The sequence below is a fragment of the Blennius ocellaris genome (assembly GCF_963422515.1).
Source record: "Blennius ocellaris genome assembly, chromosome: 8".
NCBI classification, from domain to species: Eukaryota; Metazoa; Chordata; class Actinopteri; order Blenniiformes; family Blenniidae; genus Blennius; species Blennius ocellaris.
In genome coordinates this window covers 3857198-3884405 of record NC_137657.1, presented here as the reverse complement: position 1 = coordinate 3884405, position 27208 = coordinate 3857198, and the positions used below count along the sequence as shown (strand labels likewise).

The 27208-nt window shown below is 42.6% G+C and overlaps 1 protein-coding gene across 1 annotated transcript in view; it reads right to left on the bottom strand.

Annotated features, from left to right (window-relative positions):
* The window catches only part of LOC308133601 (low-density lipoprotein receptor class A domain-containing protein 4-like), a 225267-nt gene that overhangs the window by 172262 nt on the left and 25797 nt on the right, over nt 1–27208 (bottom strand). The window contains exon 2 of the mRNA XM_080501053.1: nt 5161–5301. Within this exon, the coding sequence (XP_080357179.1) occupies nt 5161–5301 (141 nt within the window). The remainder of the gene's footprint in view (nt 1–5160; nt 5302–27208) is intronic.

The following is a 27208-nucleotide window of genomic DNA, read 5'->3' as shown; positions in this document are numbered from 1 at the left end:
ACAACCTCATCGAGTTTGCAACGAACGCTCTTAGAGTCCTGTTGATGTTGTACAGCTCCAAGCATTCAGTGATCCAGGTGTGTGGCATTGAGTCGTAGGCTTTCTTGTAATCAATCTAGGCAGTGCACAGGTTGGTATTACGGGACCTGCAGTCTTGGGCGACTGTTCTGTCAACTAGGAGCTGGTGTTTGGCTCCTCTATATATATATATGTATATATATATATATATATATATATATATATATGTATGTATATATATATATATATATATATATATATATGTATATATATATATATATATATATATATATATATATATATATATATATATATATATATATATATATATATATATATATATATATATATATATATATATTGTGGCAGGACGAAAGATGAGGCAGAGCTGAATCTTGGAACACGTCTTTATTGTAGCGAAAACAGAACTCAACTGGAACAGCCCACAAAAGCCCCGCAGCGCGGGAGAGCTCAAACCCTGCCCCTTTACCCATAGTTCCTTTGGGTGAGAGGCCTGGATCCTAGCAACCGCCACAATATATATATATATATATATATATATATATATATATATATATATATATATATATATATATATATATATATATATATAATAACATGTACTACCAACTGATGTAACTTCAAAAGTTATCACTGAAATCTATGTAGTTTTCCTGCAGTGCCACTAGGTGGTGCTGTTGTTTGTTTTTGTAAAGAAACCACACACACATGCAGCAGAGAACAATACGCTATAAACAATAACAATAGAAGTACACGGTATGTATGGGCAAATGATCAAGCTGGATTATTACAGAGACTCAACTATAAAACTACCAGCCCCAGGAGATTGTGGACTGTGAGCCATGATATTGTTGTTATTGTTCATCTACTGAGCATGTGCAGAAGAACTGTTTACTACGGCCGTGGTGTGGATGTGTAGTAGCAGTGTTTTTGAAAGGATATGTTTCGCTCTGTTTCCACAGAGAGAGAGCCTTTTCGAAAATTAGCATTTTCCCAGTTTCAAATGATGCAGTATCAACATTTCAGAAAATTGTGTTTTCCTCCATTTCCATGGAGATGCATTTTCAAAAAGTTTTTAAAAAGTTGTGTTTTCAGCAGCTCCTTATACTGTCATGTAAATGGAACAAAAGTTTTCCGTTGTTGTATAAACTGAGCCAAATTTAGCTACATACATGTTTGATACTGGTCTAATAAGAAGGAGACAATTGAAATTAACATCCAAGTAAGTTCTTGTTTTCATGTTCATTTACGTCAACAGTAACTGTAAGTATTACTACAAATAAGCAGCACGAAAGTGAGCGTAACCGCAAAATGTCTGTCACATTTGTGGGGTCCATATCAGCTCCCAAAGTGGAACATTTTTCTTTGACGCAGTGCGATTCCCCCACCGGATGTATTTGCAATTTCATCATAAAAACGAACAACAGTGCCCACTCATGGGCTAATATGGTAACTACACATTTACACGACAATGTAAACGCAACACTTTTCTTTAACAGACCAAGTGTTGTCACTTTGAGCGTCGCTGTGTGAAGGGGGCCTAAGATTCGGGAAGCCAGGGCTAATGCTAATGCTACCGGCTATCTTCCATGACGCTGGGTACAAACAGGACTGATTGACTCAAACACTGCCTGCTGCCTGATACCAAATTCCTTGAGATGTAGATCTGATTTGGGGCTCGGTCCCGATGCTAACAAGCTAAATTCAAAATGGAAGCGTCATGGGATTAATCTTGGGTTCTGGCCGCTGTGCTGAACTCCAACTGGCAGCGAATAAGAGGAGCAGAGCAGCGCAGAGGAGTGAGGTGCAGGGCGTCAGGCTGCAGTGTGTCTAGACAGTATTCATGATCCATCTGTCTGCCACCACCGCCGCAACAGCCAGCGGCTGCAACAAGATGGCAAACTGCATTACCACAGGAACACTCGGTAGCCCTCCTCCGTCGCCTTCCTCCGTCTCTCCCTCCGTCCACCTCCTGCAGTGTCTCTGCCTCCGTCCCTCCTCTTCAAATCCCTCACCACTCTTTCTATTTGCCTCTCTCTCTCTCACTCTCGCTCTCTCTCCTCTTTTCTTCTCCTTCCCTCTCCTTCCTCACATCCCCCTCGCGTCTTTCAGGCATCACCAGAAAAAATGTGCACCGGCTCAGAAAATTACAATCATTGTGCAGCTTTCCCCTAACGCCAGCCGCAGACACTTACATTAACATTTGCTCTAGACAGCTAAATATTTTAAGTACCCGGCTCAGGATTCTATCCATTGGAAATGAGTCCCCCCCCCCCCCCCCCCCCGCCCCCCTCCCACTCTCCCCTCGAAATTAAAGAATGAAAAAAAAAAAAGTTTGTTCGCCGTGCCGTGAGGAGCAGCAGAGGTAGAAAGAAGGAGAGACGGGGAAAAAATAAAACTGAGATAAATTCACAAAACAACAAGGTTGGAGGGGTTGGAGAGGTGAAGCACATTTGAGGGAGGGGAGCGGGGGATGAGAGGATGAGATGGAGGGGAAGGTAAGGAACTCACTACACACACACACACACACACACACGCACACACACACACACACACACACACACACACACACACACACACACACACAGAGCCAAGGATGAAAGTGCTGCTGTAAAAAGTTTTCCCTCTCCTCCTAAAAGTTGTTGAAAGAGAACGCTGCAGCACATCAAAGTGGCCTGGCAGACAGCCATCGGAGCCCATTGGTGTCCTTCACCCTCTCTCTCTGTCTCTCTCTCTCTCCGCATCTCTCCCTCCATCTCCACCCCCTCTCCCTCTCTGTGTGTTTTCATTGATCGTGACGAGTCGAGGGAACACTCTCATCTCGTTCCCCGGACAGGGCTGCTCAGCAGGGGGGCTGGGGGGGGGGGGGGGCAGGGGGTGCAGAGGGGGCACTCATGAAAGAAACAAAAAGGCCACTAACAGAGCGTTCAGGAAGAGGTGCGGGATGGACGGGTGGAGATCTCACCGTGAAGGTTTTTCATGGTGCGTTTTGTCCTGAACAGAGGTTAAACTGATCGTCACTGCACCCGACTGAAGGTTCACCTCATTTACTTCTTACAAAAACTAACGTTTGAGAGGAAGTGTCGCTCCTTCAACTCTCCAACATCAACAGTCTAAAGGAAATAGGAGGGACGACGAGCACAGACGATCCCCTCCTGTGTCTATCAGTGCAAATGGCACATGGCAGCTGTGTAAAGATGGAAACCACGGAAATATATGTGTAAAGCAGGGATATCAAACATGAGGCTCACACAAACCCACGAGGCTGCAATCCGGCCAAAGCACCCAGAAAAGAAAACTTTTTTTAAACAAATTTCTGAAGAGTAACACATCACAACACTGAGACTCGAGGTGAGCTATTGGTGAAGCTGCCATGAAGCTTCCTCGTTGCTATCAAGCTAGCCTCAGAGCCATGCTTACAGGAGTTTGTAAAAACACCCATAACGCAACAGCTGTATAAGCTTTATTTGACATTTTGCTGTCTTTTGCAACAGAAGATTTGATTAACATTGGCTTCATGATCAGATCGTTGTCCATCTTTGGTTGTAAGAAAAAAGATGGCGCCCACTCAAGACCAACTTGGACTGTATGTGGCTCCTGAACAAGAATGTTGTTTTTTTTCTTATATAAAGGGTTAAATATGTCTTTTATTCACATAAACAGCAACGTGCGTTTAAAATCTCGTCCATGGCGTTGTCCTGGTTGTTGATCACCACTTGCAATAAAAACACTTCTGTGGATGACAATGTCTTTGTTCTTCCGGATTATTACTGTTATGTATGTTGTTCTTTCTTTGGACCCAATTGTGACACATTTGGACCATGTCTGTAGACTTTGTAGTAATTTATCCTCAATATGAGCAGTTTTATGCTTTTGATTTCTGGCTTGTCTCTTTATGTTGAGATGATGAAGTGAAATGCAATCTGTTGTGCAAAACGGCTTCATCTCTTTGACTAAATATGTTGAAATACACATTTTGAATGTGAATACAAAATGCTTGGGACAAATAATTCTCAATTCTGTCAATCTTTTGTTTTGTGCATATTGCCAAAGTTGATATGAACACTATTAACACCATTAAGCCTTACCGACAGCGAACTGTTTATCTCGGTAGCAAAGCCCATAATCCATCTCATTTCATTGTAATGAGCAACAAAGCAACACAGAGTACTGGGAATTCAACTCCAGCCACTGTTAAGAGGTTACACTTCTTCCTCTCTCCACAAATCATCAGACACCAACAAGACCTTTCTCGATCTGATGTTAATCTCAGTTCATCGCCTGCAAAATGCACATAAGCGCAAACCTTTTGTGTGAGCGTGTTCGTATACAAGCACCTCAGTACATCAGCTCCTTCTCAGTCTTGAAAAGTGTCATTTATATAAAATGTATAATGACTTCAAGTATTTTTCTCATGAACTGCTCACAGTGGTAAAGTCATTGTCAATAGAATTCAAAAGATCCAATTCACGTATAAATTACAAACTGAGAAATGAGCTTTAAACATGAAGCGCAGTTCTCAGACAAACAATGAAAAAATGTAAAGTTTTTTTTTTTTTTTTTTTAAACCTTTTTAACCATTTAAAGTTTTTCAAATTGATGTGTTGATCAAAACTGTTTTTGCGGTTTCAGTGTTCATTGTGTAAATGAGGCCTTGGCATGAGTAACTACCATGTTTCCAAAACAATAAGGTCAACTAACTTCATTCAGCCTCTCAAGCTCTGGGGTGTGGTGGTGTGGTGGTGTGGTGGTGTGGTGGTGCACACTGCCCAACCGGAGAGCCGTACTCATCCAACACCTTTAACATGAGCTATGGCAAAGATCGGGAGCTGGGTGTTTCCACATGACATCTTCACACGTTTGCACGTCTTATGGAAGGATGTCACTACAGCTTCAGAATTAAAATCACTTTTCATTCAGTGACCGTCAGAATCCACGTCACAGCTCCTGCTGAAGGCCGAACCAGGAGACCCACAGGGGACGTACAGTAGAGAGAGAAAGAGTGGCGGGAATGAAAGCAGTGACAGTGAGAGAGAGAGAGAGAGAGAGAGAGAGAGAGAGAGAGAGAGAGAGAGAGAGATAGGGAGGAAAGGTGGTGCAGCAGCATCCAGCAGCACTCACAGTTGAAGATGCCTGGCGGGGGGTGCTGGGTGACCACAGGGCAGTTCTCCTCATCGCTGTTGTCCCCACAGTTATTCAGCTGGTTGCAGATCAACGAGCCCAGACGCAGGCAATTCCCATTGGTGCAGTGGAACTTGCACTCTGCACAGTTTGGGTGGGGACGTGGGAGGGAGGGAGAAAAGAGTTCTTTAGCACAACTGTCTCAAGCATTTGAAGAAGAAAGGCAGACTTTCTCAACCCCATCAGGGAAATCACTGCATGAAATCTTCTTCAGAGTGAACGTTGACAGAGAGCCGTGTGCAGCTGCAGTGTAAGGCCACAGTGGCAACCTGTTTCCTGTATGATTCTAACCTGTGAACCTACAACCTCTAATCCAGGGGCGTCAAACACATTCTAGTTGAGGGGCCACGTGCAGCCCGATTCCATCTTGCAGACCGGTTTCAGACCCAGGGGCCTCATGTTTGAAACTCCTGATCTCGGTCATCATTGACCTCATTATCCTGTGAACAGAGGTGTCGTGTGAACATCAAGGCCGAGGCTCCACTCTGCCTACAAAATGCTGCATCTATTCTCAAGTCATTACATTTCTTTGAGGTTTTTTTTTTTCCTTCTCTGCAGTGAAAATTCTGAAATAAAACTAAAGCAAAACACATTGTAAAATTACAATGGAACAAAAAAAGGTACATTTGATTTTAAGGAATGCATGTTGCAAAAGAGAAAGAAGGGATCATTTATTTTTTTTAAAGGACGCCCACATGCATAGCAGTGTTGCTGCAGTTGTAGTAGTAATTGTAGTAGTATTGGTGCCTCCTTCTGTAAAGTGTGTAAAAGCATTGACACACTGCACAGGCTGAGGGGGGAAATGCTGAAACGCTGGCTTGTTATGTGTTCAGTTCTGGCTGTTATCTACGCTGCTGAATGTGCAAGGTCATATGGAATGATTTTTTTTTTTTTACCTGGGAGCACAAAGCGGAGTTAATGTGTTAAGTTCACACTGAAACAAGGTCAGACCCAACAAAAAAAAAAAAAGTAGTCTCCCATTTTGAACAACAAATAAATAAACAGCCTCTGCAAACGGGCCTTTGATGTGCTGCGGCCCCCCGAAATCACAACGCATTCCGGTCGCGGTTATTGCCAAAACGCTTCCTTCCCTCTAAATATTAATATGCTTGATTAACTCGATCTGCTGTGGAAATAATAAAACAACAACAATACACAGACAGAAAAAATGAATGAATGTGGGAGAGAGCAATATATATATATATATATAGGGAATGAATAGTCATGCAGACCTTTTATCACAATGAGAGAAAATAACAACAACAAAGTGTTTGAAGCACTGGAAAAGCGAGGTCGTGTTAGTGCCCCCCCCCCCCCCCCACACACACACACACACCTATGATGTGTGCAGCTTTAGTGAAGCCCTTCGATGTGAGCCGCGCTCTCACGGCGAGCCCGCCGTGGCGCCGCAGAGCGAGCCGCAGAATGACAACGAGTCCGATAGAAAAGAGAGAAAACAGTGGTGTTGAAGATATAACGGATGTTCGCTGTGTGAAGACGTCAGTCCTGTACTTCACCTTCACGATCAAATGTTGGGTTACGGCGAGAAACAAACTTTTACCCTTCTTCTCTGGTAAACTTCTTTAGGTGTTTGACGTTTATTGTGTAGGAAGTGTTTAAAAACAAAAGGCTGATTAATACCTCGATGTACACTTTAGTTCAGGAGCCAAACTGATCATGAATGGACCCATAAACTAGTACCATAATAATCTTTACATTTAAACTTTTCCTTATTGTGGTGCAGAGTTTATGTGACAAAAATGTCTATATTTACACTGTATTATAATTCTATTGTTTCAGTGGAAATAGTAATGAGGTACATTGTGTCTTCACGAGGTCAGATAAAGTCAGGAAGATCGGTTGACACTGAAGCAACACGAATTAATTGTACCATTGAAACAATGATAAACACATTGCCATTGTGACATTTAAAGATTTACAGGAAACTCACATTGAAAATTTCAGTCACAGTTTGATTATAGGTTAGATCAAGTTGAAATAAACTCCTTTATGTACTCTGTATCTCGAAAATCCTCCATGTCGGACACCTTTTTTTTTTTAACAGATTTTCGATAAACGAAAACACTCTCCCTCCATCAAATGTCTCATCTGCCCAAGAAGTGTTTTATTAGGAGCATAAAATGCATCTGTTGATTAAATTTGAACATTATTGCTTTAGTGAAAACTGAAAGTGACTAAATATGGCCACTTGCCCAATAATGGTGCTAATGCTAATGTTAATTGGCTAACAACTCGTGAGGAGTAAAAGTTCCATTTGTTTTTTGCACTTTATGGTTTTTTTTTCACTTCAGACAGAAAGAGTTTATTTGTAACAGTCTCCATTAATCCGGAGCTCCAGCTGTTACCTTCACTACTGCTTAGATAGCTAAAAACATGTACCAGACTGCACTTTATTTACTGTGAAAACTGCAGTTGTGGACAAGCTTTGATATAAACTGACAACATCCAGGACTTAAGTTGTACATTGTAGCTGATCTGGGCCAGAACAGGGTTTACATACTGTAGACACATTACAGCTGATTTCTGATTTTGTTGAACTGATCTTAAAGAAACTCTTTTTGTATCCAATTAAAAACAAAAATTCACATTTTGGACACTGAATTGGAATACATCTGTTGTGTCTCTGTTTAACTGATCAAAAGTGAAGAGAGGTGGCCTGAAAGGCAGATTGTTGCACAAAAGGGTTTCAGATGGAGTTTTTACTTCTATAGCACATTTGTACCATTTCAGCAGTCACAGCATGCTTTACATGCGTTACATCAGGGGTCTCCAACCCCAGTACTCCAGAGCCCCTGTCCTGCAACCTCTCCCTGCTTCAGCAGACCTGAATCTAATGATGATGTCATCACCAAGGATGTGAAAAAACCCAATAACGAGCCCTTCATTGCCATCAGGTGTGTTTCACCTGGGCGAGAGCTAAACCCTGCAAGACGGGGGCCCTCAAGGACCAGGGTTAGAGACCCCTGCTTTACATGAACCGTCCCATTCACACACACATACATACACCTACAGAGATACCCATTAAACTCCTGCCAAGTTCATTCAACCAACACGGATGAAAGAGGAAAGATGGAAGACGGAAGACAGAAGATGGAAGATGGAAGACGGAAGATGGAAGATGAAAGATGGAAGACGGAAGATGGAAGACGGAAGGCGGAAGATGGAAGACGGAAGGCGGAAGATGGAAGACGGAAGGCGGAAGACGGAAGACGGAAGACGGAAGATGGAAGATGGAAGACGGAAGATGGAAGACGGAAGACGGAAGATGGAAGACGGAAGGCGGAAGATGGAAGACGGAAGACGGAAGGCGGAAGATGGAAGATGGAAGGCGGAAGACGGAAGACGGAAGACGGAAGACGGAAGATGGAAGATGGAAGACGGAAGGCGGAAGATGGAAGATGGAAGACGGAAGGCGGAAGATGGAAGACGGAAGACGGAAGGCGGAAGATGGAAGGCGGAAGATGGAAGATGGAAGACGGAAGATGGAAGACAGAAGGCGGAAGATGGAAGACGGAAGATGGAAGACGGAAGATGGAAGACGGAAGGCGGAAGATGGAAGGCGGAAGATGGAAGACGGAAGATGGAAGATGGAAGATGGAAGACGGAAGACGGAAGACGGAAGATGGAAGATGGAAGACGGAAGACGGAAGATGGAAGACGGAAGACGGAAGACGGAAGGCGGAAGACGGAAGACGGAAGATGGAAGATGGAAGACGGAAGACGGAAGATGGAAGACGGAAGACGGAAGACATAAGGCGGAAGACGGAAGACGGAAGATGGAAGATGGAAGACGGAAGACGGAAGACGGAAGACGGAAGGCGGAAGATGGAAGACGGAAGACGGAAGGCGGAAGATGGAAGATGGCATCTACTAAATAAACCAGGGCTGTCCTCTTTAGATTCTCTATCTGCCCCATTTATGTGAAAACAGACAACTTTGGTTGGGTTCTGGGAGTGTGTTTAAACTACGGTGCTCAGAGCCATTGAAAATACAACTTCTTGAAAATGTTTTGGCAACTTTTCTGAAATGATGCTACTGTGCATGTGCACCACGGCTGTGGACCGGCTATGCACCACGACCATGTTCCTTCTGCACATGCTCAGTAGTTGGACAATAACGTTTCCTCCAGGATCATGACTCCCAGTACATGTTCTCCTGGGACTTGGTAGTTTTTCAGTTGACAATTTTAGCAAGCCAACTTGGTCATCTGTCCACTAGAATGTCCATGTTCTCGTCATTGTTAATGTTTATAGCAGGTTTTTTTCTGCTCCATGCGTGTGGTTTCATTGCAAAAACAACCACCAGTGGGAACAGGCCTGGTGTGCTACAACCGTCACATGCACGCAGAGGACCATACAAACAGTTTTGTTTCCAGTGGCTCAAGCCACAGTTGTTGTGTAAACAGAACATCACCACTGACATGTTCCGGTATCACTGAAACACCCAGGACTCTGGACCTCCAGGAACATGGTGGAACACTGCTGTCCTCAGCAGAGCTGCTCCACTGGAGGCCAGAGTTTCCTGAGAAATTACCAGAGACCATGCAGTTGACAGTTTGGCTACTATGATGACAATGGATGCTGTTAAAGCAGTGCTTGTTTTTACCTTTGTATGCGATGGATTGTTCACCCACTAATGGGAACGTGAGCTGGGCTGTACCTGTTTCATTTCTAACCTTTAAACACTCGTTTTTAATGCAAACTGTTGACAAGCGTGCGAATTATTCTGAGTAACCACCTCATTGTTTCTGGAAGGAGACGCCGCTGGAGTTTTTCACCTTTTTTTTCCGGACTTGTCAGTGTGAGTGTGCACCAGCCAAACAGGGGGATTGTTTAATAATTAAGTGTGTGAACTGTGTGTGATTACCAATTATACTGTAGACTGAGTAGCGACCCATCAGGTGTGCGGCGTATGTACTTTAATACTTGATATTCGGCAGAGCTCCTGAACAAACACGAGCTCCGCTGCTTCATTTTGAGCCACAAAGTTTCACTGGTAAAATATGCTGTGATTCATCACTGCCAAGATAATTACTCTTGCAATTAAAACTCCGCACAAACTTTAGCAAATAATAATTGTGTGGCGGAGGCGTGTTCACCTGCGTGTCGTCTCCATGGATACATCTCCAAGTAGATTTGTGTTTTTCTTTTACCTTTATGAGACTAAAAAAAGATGGATTTTATCTTTTTTTTCACAAGACAAACAAATACAGAGACAATAATATTCTCTTGTTGGTAACAAGAATCTTTCACGAAGCAGGAAAAAGAATCTAAAACAGTCTCGTGTCATGAGATCCACCAAGACAATGTTGCAGGACGGGCACCTGCAGACTAGTTTGCATTAAATTCATTAAGGCATTGTTTGGGAATACACTCCGCTAAAGTGCAATATCAACTGACGGGGGTAATTACACTTCCAAACAGTTCGGGGACTCACATGTTCTATATTCTCAGATTTAAAGTCCCCTGTAGAGTTGTTTGCTAACTAAAAACTGATTTTAATTTTTTTTTTTTTCCTCAAGCAGTTTGGGTATTTTTAGGACGTACTAAAAAGCCTTGAATGCATTTTCTATGCTCATTATTCACTGGCAAACCTGGATTCCTGAAGAATTCTGCCCCTGTGGAAAATAAACGAGTCGACTACGTACGTGCTCGTCCAAACACCCACGTGTAGAGCAAAGGGCTCAACTGCTCCAGCGTTGGGAGGCCAATCAGAACGTTCCGCATTTTTCAAGAGGTGGCAAAAATCTAAGGAAGACTGAGGTGGACACAATTTAACTTGAGGCTAAACAACGTGGACATGGTGAAGTCCAATGTGCAATCCGGCCGGTCCAGGTTGAAGTTCCGTGTTGAATTTAAAGACAAAAATAGTCGTTCACAAAAAACACTATTTGCTTTGTTTCGATAACAGTTGAGGAACATGTCATTTATTAACAATGAAAGTATGGAACAAATTAATAATGTACATATGAAACATAATCTGCAAATAAAAGGAAAGTCAAGACAAACAAGTGCTAAATAATTACTTCATTCAGTAAGTAACAGTCAGGATCATTCTGAAATGTGATAGGTAGGTAGGAATAAATAAGTTGTCCTCTTCTTCCTACCAATATTCAGAGATATTTCCAACCTGGGCTGGCCGGATTCCAATCTGGTCCTTGACATTTATTTGAAAGCGACACGTGGTCATAGGGTGCAGAATCATGTCTTATCATAAAGACTTCATCATTAACTGATTTTAGTTAACAATAAAGGTAACTGTCAATAAAAGAAAATATCTTTAACAACAGGAAGCTACGTGAATTTGATGAGATACAGTTGCTCTGCATCAGTGTACAGTAAGTTTTCTTCAGTAATGTTATTTACAATTTCCTTAATTTACTACCATATAGGTCAGAGTCTGGACTTATTCATGTTTCTTTATATAGGAAGCACATAAAAGCACATTGAATCAGTTCAATTGAAGTTGGTCATATATTTTGAGGTTTGACTCGTGATCCAAGTGTCTTCATCGGTTCTTGCTGTTTCAGGCTGAGTCGTCTAACTCGGGGTGGAGCTTAAACCATCTGCGCCCCGATAAACACCACATTTTCAGCTAAAAACTAAACAAAACAAAAAACATGCATTTGGGTGTCCAGTTACAACTGTGCTTGGAGTCAATGAAGGCGCACCTTTTTGAAAATGCAGGTGATACTTTTTTAAAAATGCTCCCACTCCATCTCCATGGAAATGTAGGAAAACACAACTTTTTTAAAACATTTCGACTCCGTCTCTACGTAAACTGCATCAAAAATTGCACCACGGCTGTGCTAAATATTTCTTCTGCACATGCTCAGTAGAAGGACGGTGAGAAGAACGGCTGCGTCCGAAATGTCCTTCCTGTTTCCTTATCTATCGACTTTCACTTAACCCCGGAAGTGCTTTGTGTCGTGGCCACGATAAGGACTGTCTGAATTCTCACTAAACAAAGAAAAGGAGGTTCATTGCTTCCTTTAGAGCCTCCTTTAGCCTAGGAACTACTGATGCTTCCTTTAGAGCCTCCTTTAGCCTAGGAACTACTGATGCTTCCTTTAGAGCCTCCTTTAGCCTAGGAACTACTGATGCTTCCTTTAGGATCACCTTTAGCCTAGGAACTACTGATGCTTCCTTTAGGATCACCTTTAGCATAGGAACTACTGATGCTTCCTTTAGGATCACCTTTAGCCTAGGAACTACTGATGCTTCCTTTAGAGCCTCCTTTAGCATAGGAACTACTGATGCTTCCTTTAGAACCTCCTTTAGCATAGGAACTACTGATGCTTCCTTTAGGACCACCTTTAGCATAGGAACTACTATTGCTTCCTTTAGAGCCTCCTTTAGCATAGGAACTACTGATGCTTCCTTTAGGACCACCTTTAGCCTAGGAACTACTGATGCTTCCTTTATAGCCTCTTTTAGCCTAGGAGACACTGATGCTTCCTTTAGAACCCCCTTTAGCCTAGGAAACACTGACGCTTCCTTTATAGCCTCCTTTAGCCTAGGAGACACTGATGCTTCCTTTAGAACCCCCTTTAGCCTAGGAAACACTGACGCTTCCTTTAATAGCCTCCTTTAGCCTAGGAAACACCGACGCTTCCTTTAATAGCCTCCTTTAGCCTAGGAAACACTGACGCTTCCTTTAATAGCCTCCTTTAGCCTAGGAAACACTGACGCTTCCTTTAATAGCCTCCTTTAGCCTAGGAAACACTGACGCTTCCTTTAATAGCCTCCTTTAGCCTAGGAAACACTGACGCTTCCTTTAATAGCCTCCTTTAGCCTAGGAAACACTGACGCTTCCTTTAATAGCCTCCTTTAGCCTAGGAAACACTGATGCTTGCTTTATCAAAGGAGACTAGCTCATGCTGCCCCATAATTCCTTGTGGCGACAACATTTAAAGGGACCTGCTCATTCAAGCGTTCACGGAAAATCACAATGTCAGAAAAAAGAGCAGATCATGTAAGTTACCAAGCAACATTCTGCATTGGACAACTTGAAATCATCTAAAACCCAAATGCACTATAAAAATAGTCCATTTTCAGAAACACGTAGTTCTTTCCCCGCAGCAGACGTCACTAACTTGAGCCGCCGTCGCATTATTATGACATCACCAAGTGAAAGTGTGGTCTGACTGCCACACTATGGTGATCGCCTCTCACTAACTCCTTTAGGAAGCCTCCTAACACCTTTCCTTAACTCCTTTAGGGAACCTCCTAACACCTTTCACTAACTCCTTTAGGAAGCCTCCTAACACCTTCCCTTAACTCCTTTAGGGAACCTCCTAACACCTTTCACTAACTCCTTTAGGAAGCCTCCTAACACCTTCCCTTAACTCCTTTAGGGAACCTCCGAACACCTTTCACTAACTCCTTTAGGAAGCCTCCTAACACCTTTCCTTAACTCCTTTAGGAAGCCTCCTAACACCTTTCACTAACTCTTTTAGGAAACCTCCTAACACCATTCCTTAACTCCTTTAGGAAGCCTCCTAACACCTTTCCTTAACTCTTTTAGGAAGCTTCCTAACACCTTTCCTTAACTCCTTTAGGAAGCCTCCTAACACCTTTCACTAACTCCTTTGGGAAGCCTCCTAACACCTTTCCTTAACTCCTTTAGGAAGCCTCCTAACACCTTTCCTTAACTCTTTTAGGAAGCTTCCTAACACCTTTCCTTAACTCCTTTAGGAAGCCTCCTAACACCTTTCCTTAACTCCTTTAGGAAGCTTCCTAACACCTTTCCTTAACTCCTTTAGGAAGCCTCCTAACACCTTTCCTTAACTCCTTTAGGAAGCCTACTAACACCTTTCCTTAACTCCTTTAGGAAGCCTCCTAACACCTTTCCTTAACTCCTTTAGGAAGCCTCATAACACCTTTAGGAAACCTCCTAACACCTTCCTTAACTCCTTTAGGAAACCTCCTAACACCTTTCACTAACTCCTTTAGGAAACCTCCTAACACCTTTCACTAACTCCTTTAGGAAGCCTCCTAACATCTTACCTTAACTCCTTTAGGAAGCCTCCTAACACCTTTCCTTAACTCCTTTAGGAAGCCTCATAACACCTTTAGGAAACCTCCTAACACCTTCCTTAACTCCTTTAGGAAACCTCCTAACACCTTTCACTAACTCCTTTAGGAAACCTCCTAACACCTTTCACTAACTCCTTTAGGAAGCCTCCTAACATCTTACCTTAACTCCTTTAGGAAGCCTCCTAACACCTTTCCTTAACTCCTTTAGGAAAACTCCTAACACCTTTCACTAACTCCTTTAGGAAGCCTCCTAACATCTTACCTTCGCCCAGTGACGTTGTCCACAGGTTTCAGGTAAAGTCCATAGATGAGGAGAGAAGAGGGACGGTTCGACGTCCCCACAGTTTGCCTCCAGACTGTCATGACTCCCAGTCCATGTTTTCCTGGGACTTGGTAGTTTTATAGTTGATAGTCACTGTAATAACAATCCAACTTGGTTGTCAGCACCCACTAGTGGTCCCACAAGAAAACTATGGAAAAATTAGGTTTCAGCATTTCTGTCATCGCCACGTAAGTGGATATAGTTTTCAAAATGCTTCAGGTTAAACATGAAACGTCTCTGAAATGGAAGCACAAATATGACGCGTTTTCACTTGAAATTGTTGTGTAAATGGGGTAAAAGGTTGTGGGTTTAAGTCCAGACCAGGCTTGTCTGTGTGACGTTGCCATGTTGTCGACAGTGTTTCTCCAGGTATTGGCTCCAAATACCTACAATCTGAATGGGATCATGTGGTCTGGAAGGAAGTCTTAAAATTACTCGTCAGAACTTTCCTCTGGTCCAACTCTCTGGTACCGACCTCATCCACCATAAAGTACTGATCTATGAGCTGTAATTCAATATGAACTTGCAGTACCCTGCTGAGAAAGCAAGCGTCTTTAAGTTTATTAGAGCTCACTGGGACACGCTTGATTAAGGAGGACTTCCCATGCCTCTCACAAATACAGACATTCGCCTCATTTAATTTCCACATAATGAATTAATATAGAGGATCGACCACAGAGCAGACGACTGTATCAGCATTGCAATCATATGACGAAGCAGCCATCCGGAGAGGAGAGGGTGAGTACTTGTTTTCAATTTCAGTTAAATGATGAACTTGCTGTTTCCAGACTGTGGTCATGAGATATTGGGGGAGACTTCATCTTCCTGTCCAAGTCCAAAGTTCACTTTCGAGGCAGGATCAGAGATGAGCTGGAGAGTTACTCCAGGAAAGGATTATGAACAAGACTATCCAACACCTCCTGTCATCCTTTCAGTCGCATTTCATCCATGAGTAGCGTGGATGAAATGGTAACCAGCCGCACTGTGCTTCGCTTTGTCAAAAGTTTACAAATTGAGAACGTAAATGAAAACCAAAAGACATTTTTCCCAAATAGGTCTTGCTTGATTTGTGGACGGTACGCGAGGCAGTGAAAATTTGAGATATTAACATGGCCCCCGCTGAAAAATGTAGCTAAATGATGCCTTCTCCGTAGAAGCAAATCAGCTTTGACTCCTGCATGCCAGACTCATTACTTAATGTGATTACACCGGTCTGATCGACCACTGTAATCAAGTCTCAGCCAGATTCTCCACACCTCCAGTCTGGATTCTCTATCTTTTTGAGACTGTTTGTCCTTGGCGAGGAAATAGATGGAAGAAAAAAAGAATCCTCCAAAAGAAAAGTAAAAGGAAAGGCTTTAATAAAATCCTTTGGAGGAGTTGGGGAGGTGGGGAGCCGCCGTGTTTTGTTGCAGTTTAATCAACACACGCAAACACAGACGGTTCGTACCTGTGCGTACAGCACAGTGCCGAACAAAACACCTCACAGGCCCGCTCCTGGTGAGAGTCCTTCCGATTTTCACGGCTGGCAGCAGGCGACCTAATGACTCTGCACATTTTCTTCTCTTCCTCCCATAACAAGAACAGCTTGTTCTGCTCTTGTCTAGACGGTGATGGAGGGAGGAGGGGCAGGAACAGAGATCCGATTCACAGAACAGACCAGCGTGACCGTTCTCGGGAAAGAGCGCTCTCCCTTCTTCTGGCTGACAATTAGTGAAGCTTCGGCGGCTTGGCCAGCCGCTCCTCTTTCATTTAGTCTTATCTATTAGCCTGATCATCTATCGAGTCGCCTCTTTCAGTCCCATCTCCTCTTCTGCCCATCCTCCAGCTCTAATACTCTATTACTTTACCTTGCAGGCTGCCCAATCTCTTCTTCCTGCTCTCTGTCCATCCCTTTACATTTTCTTCTTCACTCCTGTTCAACTGCAACATCATTTTGACAGAAAGACCCACAAGCCCTGTGTCAGACTGACATCCTGTCCAGAGTATCCTGGCCTTGCTCAGAGTTAGCTGGGATTGGCTCCAGCAGCTCATAACCCCGAACAGGATACAGTACAGAAGATGGATTAATCAAAAAGATAGAAACATGAGGGAAGAGTGAAATTCCAACGGTTCCCAAACATACAAGGAATGGAGGTTGATTAGTGTGACGAAAGAGAGAAGGAGAACGTAATCATATATATATATATATATATATATATATATATATATATATATATATATATATATATATATATATATATATATATATATATATATATATATTAGTGCTGCCATAAATAACATGTTAATTTAATTTGTTCAAAATATTTTACGTAATTAACCTAGTTTGTTTACTTCCATTTAAAAAAAAATGTGTATCTCCCTTACCGGAGGTTAAGCATTACAGCATCTCTGGAAGCCACGCTGTGACTACAGAACAGCATAATACCCAGTGGAATAATACAGTGTTTTTCAACCTTTTTTGAGCCAAGGCACACTTTTTTCTTTGGAAAAATCTGGAGGCACACCTCCACCTGAAAATGGTAAAGTGTTAAACTCTGTAGCCTATATTAACAATATAAAGTCTTTCTCATCAATGGTTTATCAACAGGAATTAAATAAATACAGAAAACAGTATTTCCCAATGTCTTTTTTTAATAGTGCCTCCCTCAGTGTGAAACCTGGACCTGATGGATGAAGAGCTGAGATCCTGGTTTTCAAAAACTTCTCCATCACTGTCACTGACACAGTACTTTGATACAAGATGGTAGCAGGAGGTGGAGATGAACCACACTGACGTCTGTCACTTTACATTTCACCGGCAAAGTTCTGTGCTGCCCTCTAGTGGTGAAGAGTATTGATACATGATTACTCTGCAACACACTGCTCTCACAGCTGACAATGGCTGTGAGAGCAAATGTTTTTTTTCGAAAAAAATGTGAAATTGGATAATTTCCCACGGCACACCTGACGAGATCTCACAGTGCTATACTATATCTCTGGGGGCACAGTGGTTGAAAAACACTGGAATCATATTAAGATAGAAGGTTTCACAGCACTAATATATCTATATCTATAGATACACACACACGCGTGCGTGCGAGTGTGTGCGTGCGTGCGCGTGTGTGTGTATTCCATATTAGTACAATATTTTAACACAAAGACTGAAACAGTCAGAGGTGGAGTAAATTACAAGCACGAGTAATAGTCTTCAGCCACTTGCCCATATTGAGAACTAATATTATTTGCATTGTTGAATGCCATTAAGTCTAATTGATACTGGAAGGCTGAGCATTGCCATGAACCACTTCCACACGGTCTCTGCGTCGATGCTTCACTCACCTCCAACATCCCTGAAGTCTCCAGTACACCACTGTGTCTACAGTACGCATAGCGCAGCATCTACCTACCACTGTGCTATGCTAACAATAGATCGAGGGACCAAGATCGCTGTGTGTCGCCACTCGCCACAGCTCGCTGATAATAACACACTTTTAGCATATAGCATTGCTGGTGTGTGACCGAAAAGCCTTAGCATGTAGCATGTATTTTAGCAGAACATAGTAGATAGGCTATCTGCCCCAGCAGTCATGTGCCTTCCACTAATTCGTTCTGTGTGGTTCATCCGCTTCAAGATATTCATCTTTTGTGAATTTGAAGTTCATTTCTAATAAGTAAATCCGAGCTGAACCAGAACCACCTCTTCAGAACACCAAAGGTGCCTGACCGCTGTCCTCATACAAACCATTGGCCATCCTCCATTCAGGAAAAAAATAACTGTGAGCCTTCAATGAAATTCAAGCGAGATCTGTGTGCATGAGATCTCCATTGTCATGTTAGGTAACATTACACAACAGACACGGCTTAGTTTGGTTTACCAGGACAGTAGTTTGGGAATATGCTCCACTAAAGTGTAATATCAACTGTTGAGGGTTAATTGCACTTCCAAACACTGTAGTAAGGGGAACTCAGAGGTCACAAGACACCAATAAAATCAACCCGCTGATTTCCCCGAAGCATTTTTTGCTATTTTCTCCATTAATTATTTCAATGCATTTTCTTATCCGCAATGATAATTGGGAACCTGGAATTCATGGATGATTTGAAGCCTTCATTACGTTAACTGACTGAAAATCCATCTGCTACATGTGTCCAAAAATGGTGAACACAGCTAAGCAACAAAACAAGGACAGTTTTAAACAAAAAATTATTGTGGTCAACCAAAATCTCATTCCTAAAGCCTCAACCAGTACCCAAGCTTCTTTGGGGAAAATAAAGACTGACACCTTGGATGGCGGTCCATGATTATATCCCTCCCCCCAAAACCCACCAAAAAGACAGATCTCCTTCCAGAAAGATCAATCAATGAAATGGCACTTTCAGATACTAATATTCTAATTGTTTATTAAAAATAAACAATTTTCCTGGAATATTTCACTGTTTCTTGAAGCCTGCCAATTACCTGCCAGACGTGGTCAGGAGAACCATATTTGGAGAACCAAACTTCTCCTCAGGTGAGAGTGTGCATTGATGTTTTGTTAGTTTGGCTGAGCACTTAACTGAATTCAAATTGCAATGTCTTGTGTTGAGATTTGCTCATCGCGAAGGCTTGAAACTTGAAAACAACACACATAATTGCATAAATATTTTTAAAGAATTAAAAAAGTGATCAGAAATACATTTCAGGTCCTGTTTTCACATTAGGAGATAGCAGATGAGCATTATTATGAGTGAATCCTAGCAATAAGAAACTTGACTGGACAAGTATGTGTCTTGACTGTATTGTATTTAAAGTTTTATAGCAAAAGTTTTAAATATAATAATAGAAATTGCAATTCAAATTGCAAAAAATAAATTTACGTTACTAAAAATTGTCCACCTTTGGTTCATATTCACATCTTTTTCTTTTGCACCTGAACATGAAGTAACCTGTACCTCTCATCGCAACATTTTAGGCAGATCTCGGATTTCAGGCAGAAGAGAAGTTGACTTCCGAGTCCCAGGAGTCTGACAGATGTAAACGTAATGTGTTAATCACAATCACCCATTCGCACACACACACACACACACACACACACACACACACACAATGAGCAACTTGGGATCAGTGTCTTGCTGAATACTTGGACATGTGGACAGGGGAAGATGGGGAATTGAACCTGCAACCCCCCAATTGAGACGCCACTCCAGTAAGTGAACCACAGCCACCTTGTAAAGTCTGGACCCCAAAAACGATGGTTTGATGTCCTCAGAAGGAAATCCTTCCCCATGATCCTATGGCCATTGCATTCAGTAGACTAAAAGATGTGAAATTATATTTTCAAACGGGATGTTTCCTATCTAATCTTTTGATTAAGTGCTCCATTGAGAACAAAGAGCTGCACTCAGCTGTGATCATTTAAAGGGCTGCACAAGAAACTGCACCAAATATTATTTCTATGGAACTATGGAAAAGAAAAAAGGAAGCTAAATTAATATACTGTTATAAAAAAGGCTGCTTTCATGTTCATTTTGTTTACTTGTTGACTTTCTGTTTTAGCTGTGCTGCCTGTTGTAAATAAGTTGTTTTGAGCTAAATGTCAAGGGAATTTAAAGTGAGATGAACGCGTACAAACACCTACTGCTGAGCCAAAGTATTGTTTAACCTCTGAAACTCCAATATACACTCAAACACAGAACTCTGCAGCCAGCCTTTACTTCTTAAGTCCCAGATGTGATATGATGTTTACGCTGTTAAAAAAAATACTGATGATGATACTGAGAGGTCAAAGTCATCGTTACATCATTGCTCATTTAATTCGGTATTCTATTGAAAATAGCTATTTAGAAAGGACAAAAGATCATTTCTGTGTAAGAGAAAACTTGCAAAGCTTTGAAGGCCAAATGTGAGGAGGTTGAATTGGAGCTTCCCCCCCCGAGACGAACAAGGTGACCAACGGATTCTTGACAGAAACGCTGATTCGGTGATAAGCTCGTCATCCAGACGGTGAAGAGTGGAGAAAGGTGCTTCTCTCAAACAAGCATACATCAGAGAATAACCTTCTTTAGGTGTAAGAAACACTTCCTGGTTAAGAGAAGCGTTAGGGGGAATAACGCCTAAAAGTAACACCGTGGATTTTGTGGGCGTCTTCTTTTTATGTGGAGGATATCTTAGTCTGAAGCATTATTCACTTCATGGGCTCGACATTAAGGCTTGCCTGAACGTCTGGGGCTAGTAAAAGCTTTGCTCGGGCAAGTGAATCATCTACCCACACCCCCTACTATCAAATTGATTTCAGACCAAAAACAAACTTAAAATATCGATTATGATTCCTTCAGATTGAAGAGTATAAAGAGATACGCCTTCCCTGAAAGTTTCATTGAGATATTTTGATTATTAAAGAAACTACAAGTGTTTTTAAGTAAAAAGTTGTGTTGGTTGAATTCATACATGACCCAAAATTATAAATTTACATTAAACTTCGGGCGGGTCAAAATGTGTCCGGGCAAGTAAGAAGTTGTAAGCATTTACCCGAAGGGCAATTTCTCAAAATCCTTAAGCCCTGCACTTCTCTTGCTTCTTCTCAATTAAACATGTGAACACCGACTGTCAGCTTCTGGCTTCATTCCAAATCATTGACGGGAACCAGGAACTCCATCGATGGAGGTTCACTCGTCTACCTGAAAGGCGGAGGTCTGGTCAGTCGGTCCCCTTTACACAACAACGGTACTCAGAACCACTGAAAATTAAACAGTTTTAAAATGGCGCCCAAGGTGGAACTTTTCAAAGACGCTGTGACTGCATGTGCACCCTGACCGTAGTGAATAGTTGTTCTGCACATGCTCAGTAGATGAAGGTTTCCTCCAGAGTGTCAGGACTCTCAGTCCATGTTCCCCTGGGACTTGGTGCTTTTAGAGTTGACAGTTACTGTAACAACAATCCAACTTCAGCGTCTGTCCATACAAAAGTTTGTGTACTCCCGTTGTTAATGTTTATGGCATATCAGTCTCTATATGCATGTGTGTGTGGTGTCATTACACAAACAAATAACAATGCAGACTCATGGCCCAACAAGCTAAAATCGTTTTCGGAGTTTCCTCCATTTCCTTCTAAATGCCTGTCGTTTTCAAAACGTTGCTCAGTAAATGTGGAACGTTTCTGAAACGATGCGTTTTCACTTGAAACGATGTTGTGTAAACGAGGTGTAAAACGAGCACACTTCATGGCAGTGTGGAAGAGAAGGGGGGGGGGGGAGGAAGAAAAGAAGAACGAGCAGCCATAAAAGAATTGGTGGACGGAGGTGAAAGAGTTATGGTCAGGTGATGCAAAAGGAGAAAGCTCAGAGGAAGAAGGTGGTACAGTATAATGAGGACGTCGTCATCACCAGGGAGACGGCGAAAGAGGACGAAGCATGAGAAGGATTAGAACGTGGCTTATCGCAAGACAGAGCGAGCGAGACTACAAGAACTCCACACTGATGCCTCTATTACGATAAAGGTGGAGTTTTACATGAAGTGTGTTATTGACTTCCAGCTGGTTGGGTCTCTGCAGAATTGAACGTTTCCTATCAAAGGGAAGCTTTCTGCCGGAAGGAAATGTAGAGAGACAAACTGAGGGATTTATTTTCTATTATTGTCGTGCTTTTGCAAGTTACTTTCAACTCCTGTAGTGTTCTTTAACAAGGAGAACCCCAAATCCCACGGTAGAGAAGAAAACTGCTCATGCAGACTGAAAATGTGCGACATGAATTGCACTTTGACGAGCACGAGTGTGTGTGTGTGTGTGTGTGTGTGTGTGTGTGTGTGTGTGTGTGTGTGTGTGTGTGTGTGTGTGTGTGTGTGTGTGTGTGTGTGTGTGTGTGATACAACAAAGTGTCGCAGTTGGTGACAGACTGGGGGCCGGATATTCGTTTTTAGCAGCAGCAGTGTTTGTCGGTGTGTTTCTATCCAGCGAGCTCAGTGTCCTTGGGTGTCCGTCGGGAGGTCCGTGTTTCTATTTGCACACGTGAGAGTAAATGAAAGTCACTGGCCTTCTGTTGTTTCACTCACTATGCTCACACGGATAGTGTTTAAAAGTTGTGGCATGCTATGATGCACTGCTAATAGCACACAGGCGACATGAAGGCAAAATACATGAAGCTGAACACACTCCAGAGTGATGATAATTGAATGGAGAAATTAAACAGTTCCTACAAGTAGAAATAAAATTCCAACCGCAACAGTAGAGTGTCTCCACCTCTGAGACGGTCGTGCAGCTTCCTTCCTGTTAAAAGCTAGTTTTTCCTTTTGACTGTCACGTATGGTTGCCAATGTGGAGTAGTTGTGTTTTTCTATGTAAAAGTGCCTTGAGAAGACTCTGTTGTTGTTGGTGTGGTATAAAGAAAATTAAATTGAATTGTAGTAGAAGTCACAAACATGCTCAATGACCTTTCTGATCCTTCAAAAAGCAGTTCATAAAAGTGAACACGTCCTCTTCAGATGAGAAACGTGATGCAAACTGATCCAGTTTCCTCCAGTTTATTAAAGACGTGACAGCCTGATTTACATGAATCAAATGAGTCCAGAACTCAAAGTTTTTCTCCTTCACAGTTGTGTCTATATAGTTCCTCTGACAGTTGTTACTTCCTTTTCAAACTTTGTCTTCTTCATTCACAAGTGAGTTTCAACCAATCAGGTTTTCTGCAGAGATTTCAAATGAGCAACGTGACGGCATGCTGTGTGACTCCTAATGTAGATGCTGATGACACTCCACCAACAGAATCAGGCTCTCAGTGTGGCGCTATGTCCACTATTCTGAGTAAAACTGCCAGAACATAAACTGGCAGCAGGTACATTTTATGAATTGAATCTGTGATCCATATTAGACCACTCATACTCATACCACTCATACCCCCCACCCCCCCAAGCAACAGGCTGACATGTACATTCATTGCAGTTGGGATACTGTTATTCATTGAAGCATGGAGATTTTGTGGTCCCAGTAGGCACAGGAAGTCCAGCAATTGACCAAAATACATGCCCTTACAAACAGTTCTGTTGTTTCCTGACCTTCTCACCAACGTTTGTGGTCAAGTGGTCAGGTTCCGGTCCACAGGCAGTAGAAAGGAACCGTGATTCATGTTGTAGTCAGCTCTACTACAGTATATAGTCGAGGGGAATAAAAACAATGAAGCAGTGAAATTCATCAAGAGTACATTTGTTTCTATCTTTTACATCCTTTTGTCTGATTTAATTGCATATATGGACTCTGCTTCCCCAACCACAAGAGGAGTTAACTGTAATGGCCTCGTCTCATCTTCACAATGTGCTTAATGAGGAGGTTTGGGTGTTACTCAGACAATCCTGCAACACAGCTCAATTATAACGAAAAAAGAAACCCAACCCAACATATATATTCCACCAAAAATGTTGTACAAAGAGTGTTCTGCCTTTTTTCCCCCCAATTTTGAACCAATCTGTTCCAGGAACGACCACAGTGTGGCAGTAGTGAGCTGCAGTGTGCGATGGCGGAGTCAACCGTTTCAGAAAGATGGTGGCAAGAAAGGAGATAAGAAAACGGAGAAACAAGACACATCAATAGAGAAAACATTCAAGAAATGATTCCAAAAACTTCACGTCAAATCTAAAAAAAAGACGTGTGAACTAACCAACTGAGGCAAGGCTGAGACAGCAGTTTATATTTGTGTCTAACTATTACTCATTAAGCGTTCATTGCTTTTGAGCTGTTTTACAGAAATTATTAAAATAAAATGCAGTAAAATGCACAATTCTCTAGCGTGTGGCTAATTGCTGCTTCGTCACCCGTGACCTGTCCAGTATGTCTCCTGCCTCTTTCCCTGTCTGCCGGAATAATGTCTGGCCACCACAACACCACTCCACACCACACGGACGGTGGATGGATGAATTCTACATTTCCCAAACTCTCTGCCAAAGGCCAAAGTTACCGTGACCTATAGACACACACATTATTGGAAAAGGCTCTTGGGTGTCGTCCAGTTTTAATGTGCAAGTCATTCACCATCTCACCAGACTGGCTGCGAGACTCTCACTATTGATTTTCTATGTGGAGAAAACTGATTATATAGAGTCATTTTATCATTCCAATGAAGTGCTGACATTAGCGTCGGCAGGGTGAGAGCTAAAGTGATATTTCAGTGGGAGTGGGCCCAGAACATTTTTGCATCATGTCCCACTTGCCAGGTCTTGTCTTATCTCTTTTATCACGTGAGATCATCCTGCAGTCAATGAAGGCCGATCCTAAAGGTCTCTCAGCAGTGGGACTCCACACAGTGCAAAGTGGATCTGTCAGTCAGCAACACTTCACTTCAGATCGCACAGATTTGTCTTTTTGTCTCATTGTTTTCTGTGATAACACACTCTCTGTAAATGTAATCCAGAACCAAGAATGTGAAAAGTGAAGAGAGTGTTGTGTGTAGTGTCCTCCTACCAGGGTGTTCCTGTTGTTCAGTGTCAAAATAAAAGCCTTTGCTGCATACAGCAGACATTAATATGCTGTTTGAATGCTTGACTGCTTCTCGTGATTCGCTGCACAATAAAAGCGTGTGGAAACCCCTGTGTCTGAAGCCACTGATACTGTTTTGATTGATGCATTTCACAACAACTGATGTCACATTGTCAAACATCAGGCAACTGCGCGAGGTCCACTCCTCCTACTGGGCGGCACTCATATTATACTTTCATATCGAGGTGGGGGCCACAAAATGAGTTTTTCAGACCCCTCCTCTGGAGGCTGCTATTGTTGGCCATGTGCTGAAGAACTATTTACTACGGTCGTTTTTTCACGTTTTTATAGAGGCTGAAGTGGAGCAATTTCAAAAAGTTTCACCTTGGGAACCATTTTCAAAAACTTGTTTTCAGTCACTCCCTTGTTGTGTAAAGGGAGAACAAAAATGCAACAACATTCTTATGTTTTCAAAAACGTTGTGCCAAAGCAGCCTTAATGGCCTGTCACGTTTCAATTAATTTGGTTCAGGTCATGTTCATATTCACTTTTGAGACCGAGTCAAACCGCCTGGAAAATGTCACGCAATTACAAGAGCCGTTGGTTTGGGGGCGCTGTCGCCCGAAACAAACAGTTTTTCGCTGAAGAGACTCTTTGGTCTAGACCAAACAAGGGAATGTGAACACGCCCTCAGATCGTCATGGATTAACAGAGTTATAGTCAAAGAGTCGAAGAGATACAAGACATGATGTCAAAGCGATGCAGAGTCATGACTTCATAGAGGTAAAGAGTGAAGGAGACTTGGCGACAAAGAGTCACGCGGTACAGAGTCGAGGAGTCGAGAGCAAAGCTGCCGTGTTACAGACTATTAGAGTCAGACTGTAGAGCTTTGCAACATGGCGACAGAGTTACCAAGTTATGAAGTGACAGAGTCCTAAAGTAACAAAAACTGAGGCGCAGCGTAATTAAGGCATGAACAAAAGGACATGCTGACATTTAAGGAGTCGTTAAGTTCTTAAATCTACGACTTGGTAGAAGTCATGAATACGTGACCGATTGAGCGACGCACTCAAAGTGACAATGTCAGCACTGACGACTCATAAAGTCGGAGTAATTGAGCAAGGAAGTAGCATAACGCGCTGCATACCATATGTCATGGAGGCAGGATCTATTTACTTCACCTTTTGATCCTGGCTGTTTGTTACTTTAAGTGTAAAGCGCGGACAGGCTATTAAAAACCAGCTACACGCTGCAGATCAGCTCGGCTCGCCGCTCTCCATTCTGACTGTGAATTTTCACTGTCTGACTTTTTAATGTCCCCTCTGTCCCCATCGCTCTCTGTATTTCAGACCATTTTTTTGTCCTTCTCTCTCTCTCTCTCTCTCTCTCTCTCTCTGACAGAGTGGCAGCTTTGTGAGGCAGTAAGGTAATAAATGTGTTGCAGATGCGTCTGTGAGCCATGAAGGATCAGAGCATCTCTCCAAACTGCTGTCCCTTGGCCTCACTCCTCTTTTTTGTGTCTCCTCACACTCTACTTACCCTGTACGTGACTATCTAGCTCTCTCTCTCTCTCTCTCTCCTTCTTGAACGTCCCTCGATATTTCCTCTCCCTCGTCTCGCTCATCGTCTCCTCTCTTTCTCTCTCTCTCTCTTTGGCTCCACCAAGATAATTAAACATGTCAGAGTTGTGCTGACTTGGCACAATTGACAGCCATAGTGAGAGAAAGAGAGAGAGAGAGAGAGAGAGAGAGAGAGAGAGAGAGAGAGAGAGAGAGAGAGAGAGAGAGAGAGAGAGAGAGAGAGAGAGAGAGAGAGAGAAGCAGTGATAGAAAGAGGAAGAGAAGTGGAGAGAGACCTTCAGGCTGTGTCTCCTTTCTGCAGTCCAGACAGTGCATCACTGCCGCTCTCCTCCATTCTGCAGTGTGTGTGTGTGTGTGTGTGTGTGCGTGTGTGTGTGTGTGTGTGTGTGTGTGTGTGTGTGTGTGTGTGTGTCCTGGGCAGGAAGGGAATGTACTTGTGTACACCCCAGAGGGATGCAGTCACGCTATATGGCAGCAAGCACACACAACTGCATTTTAACTTTCTCTATCTTGTCTGGAGGCGTCCTGCTGGAACACACACACACACACACACACACACACACACACACACACACACACACACACACACACACACACACACACA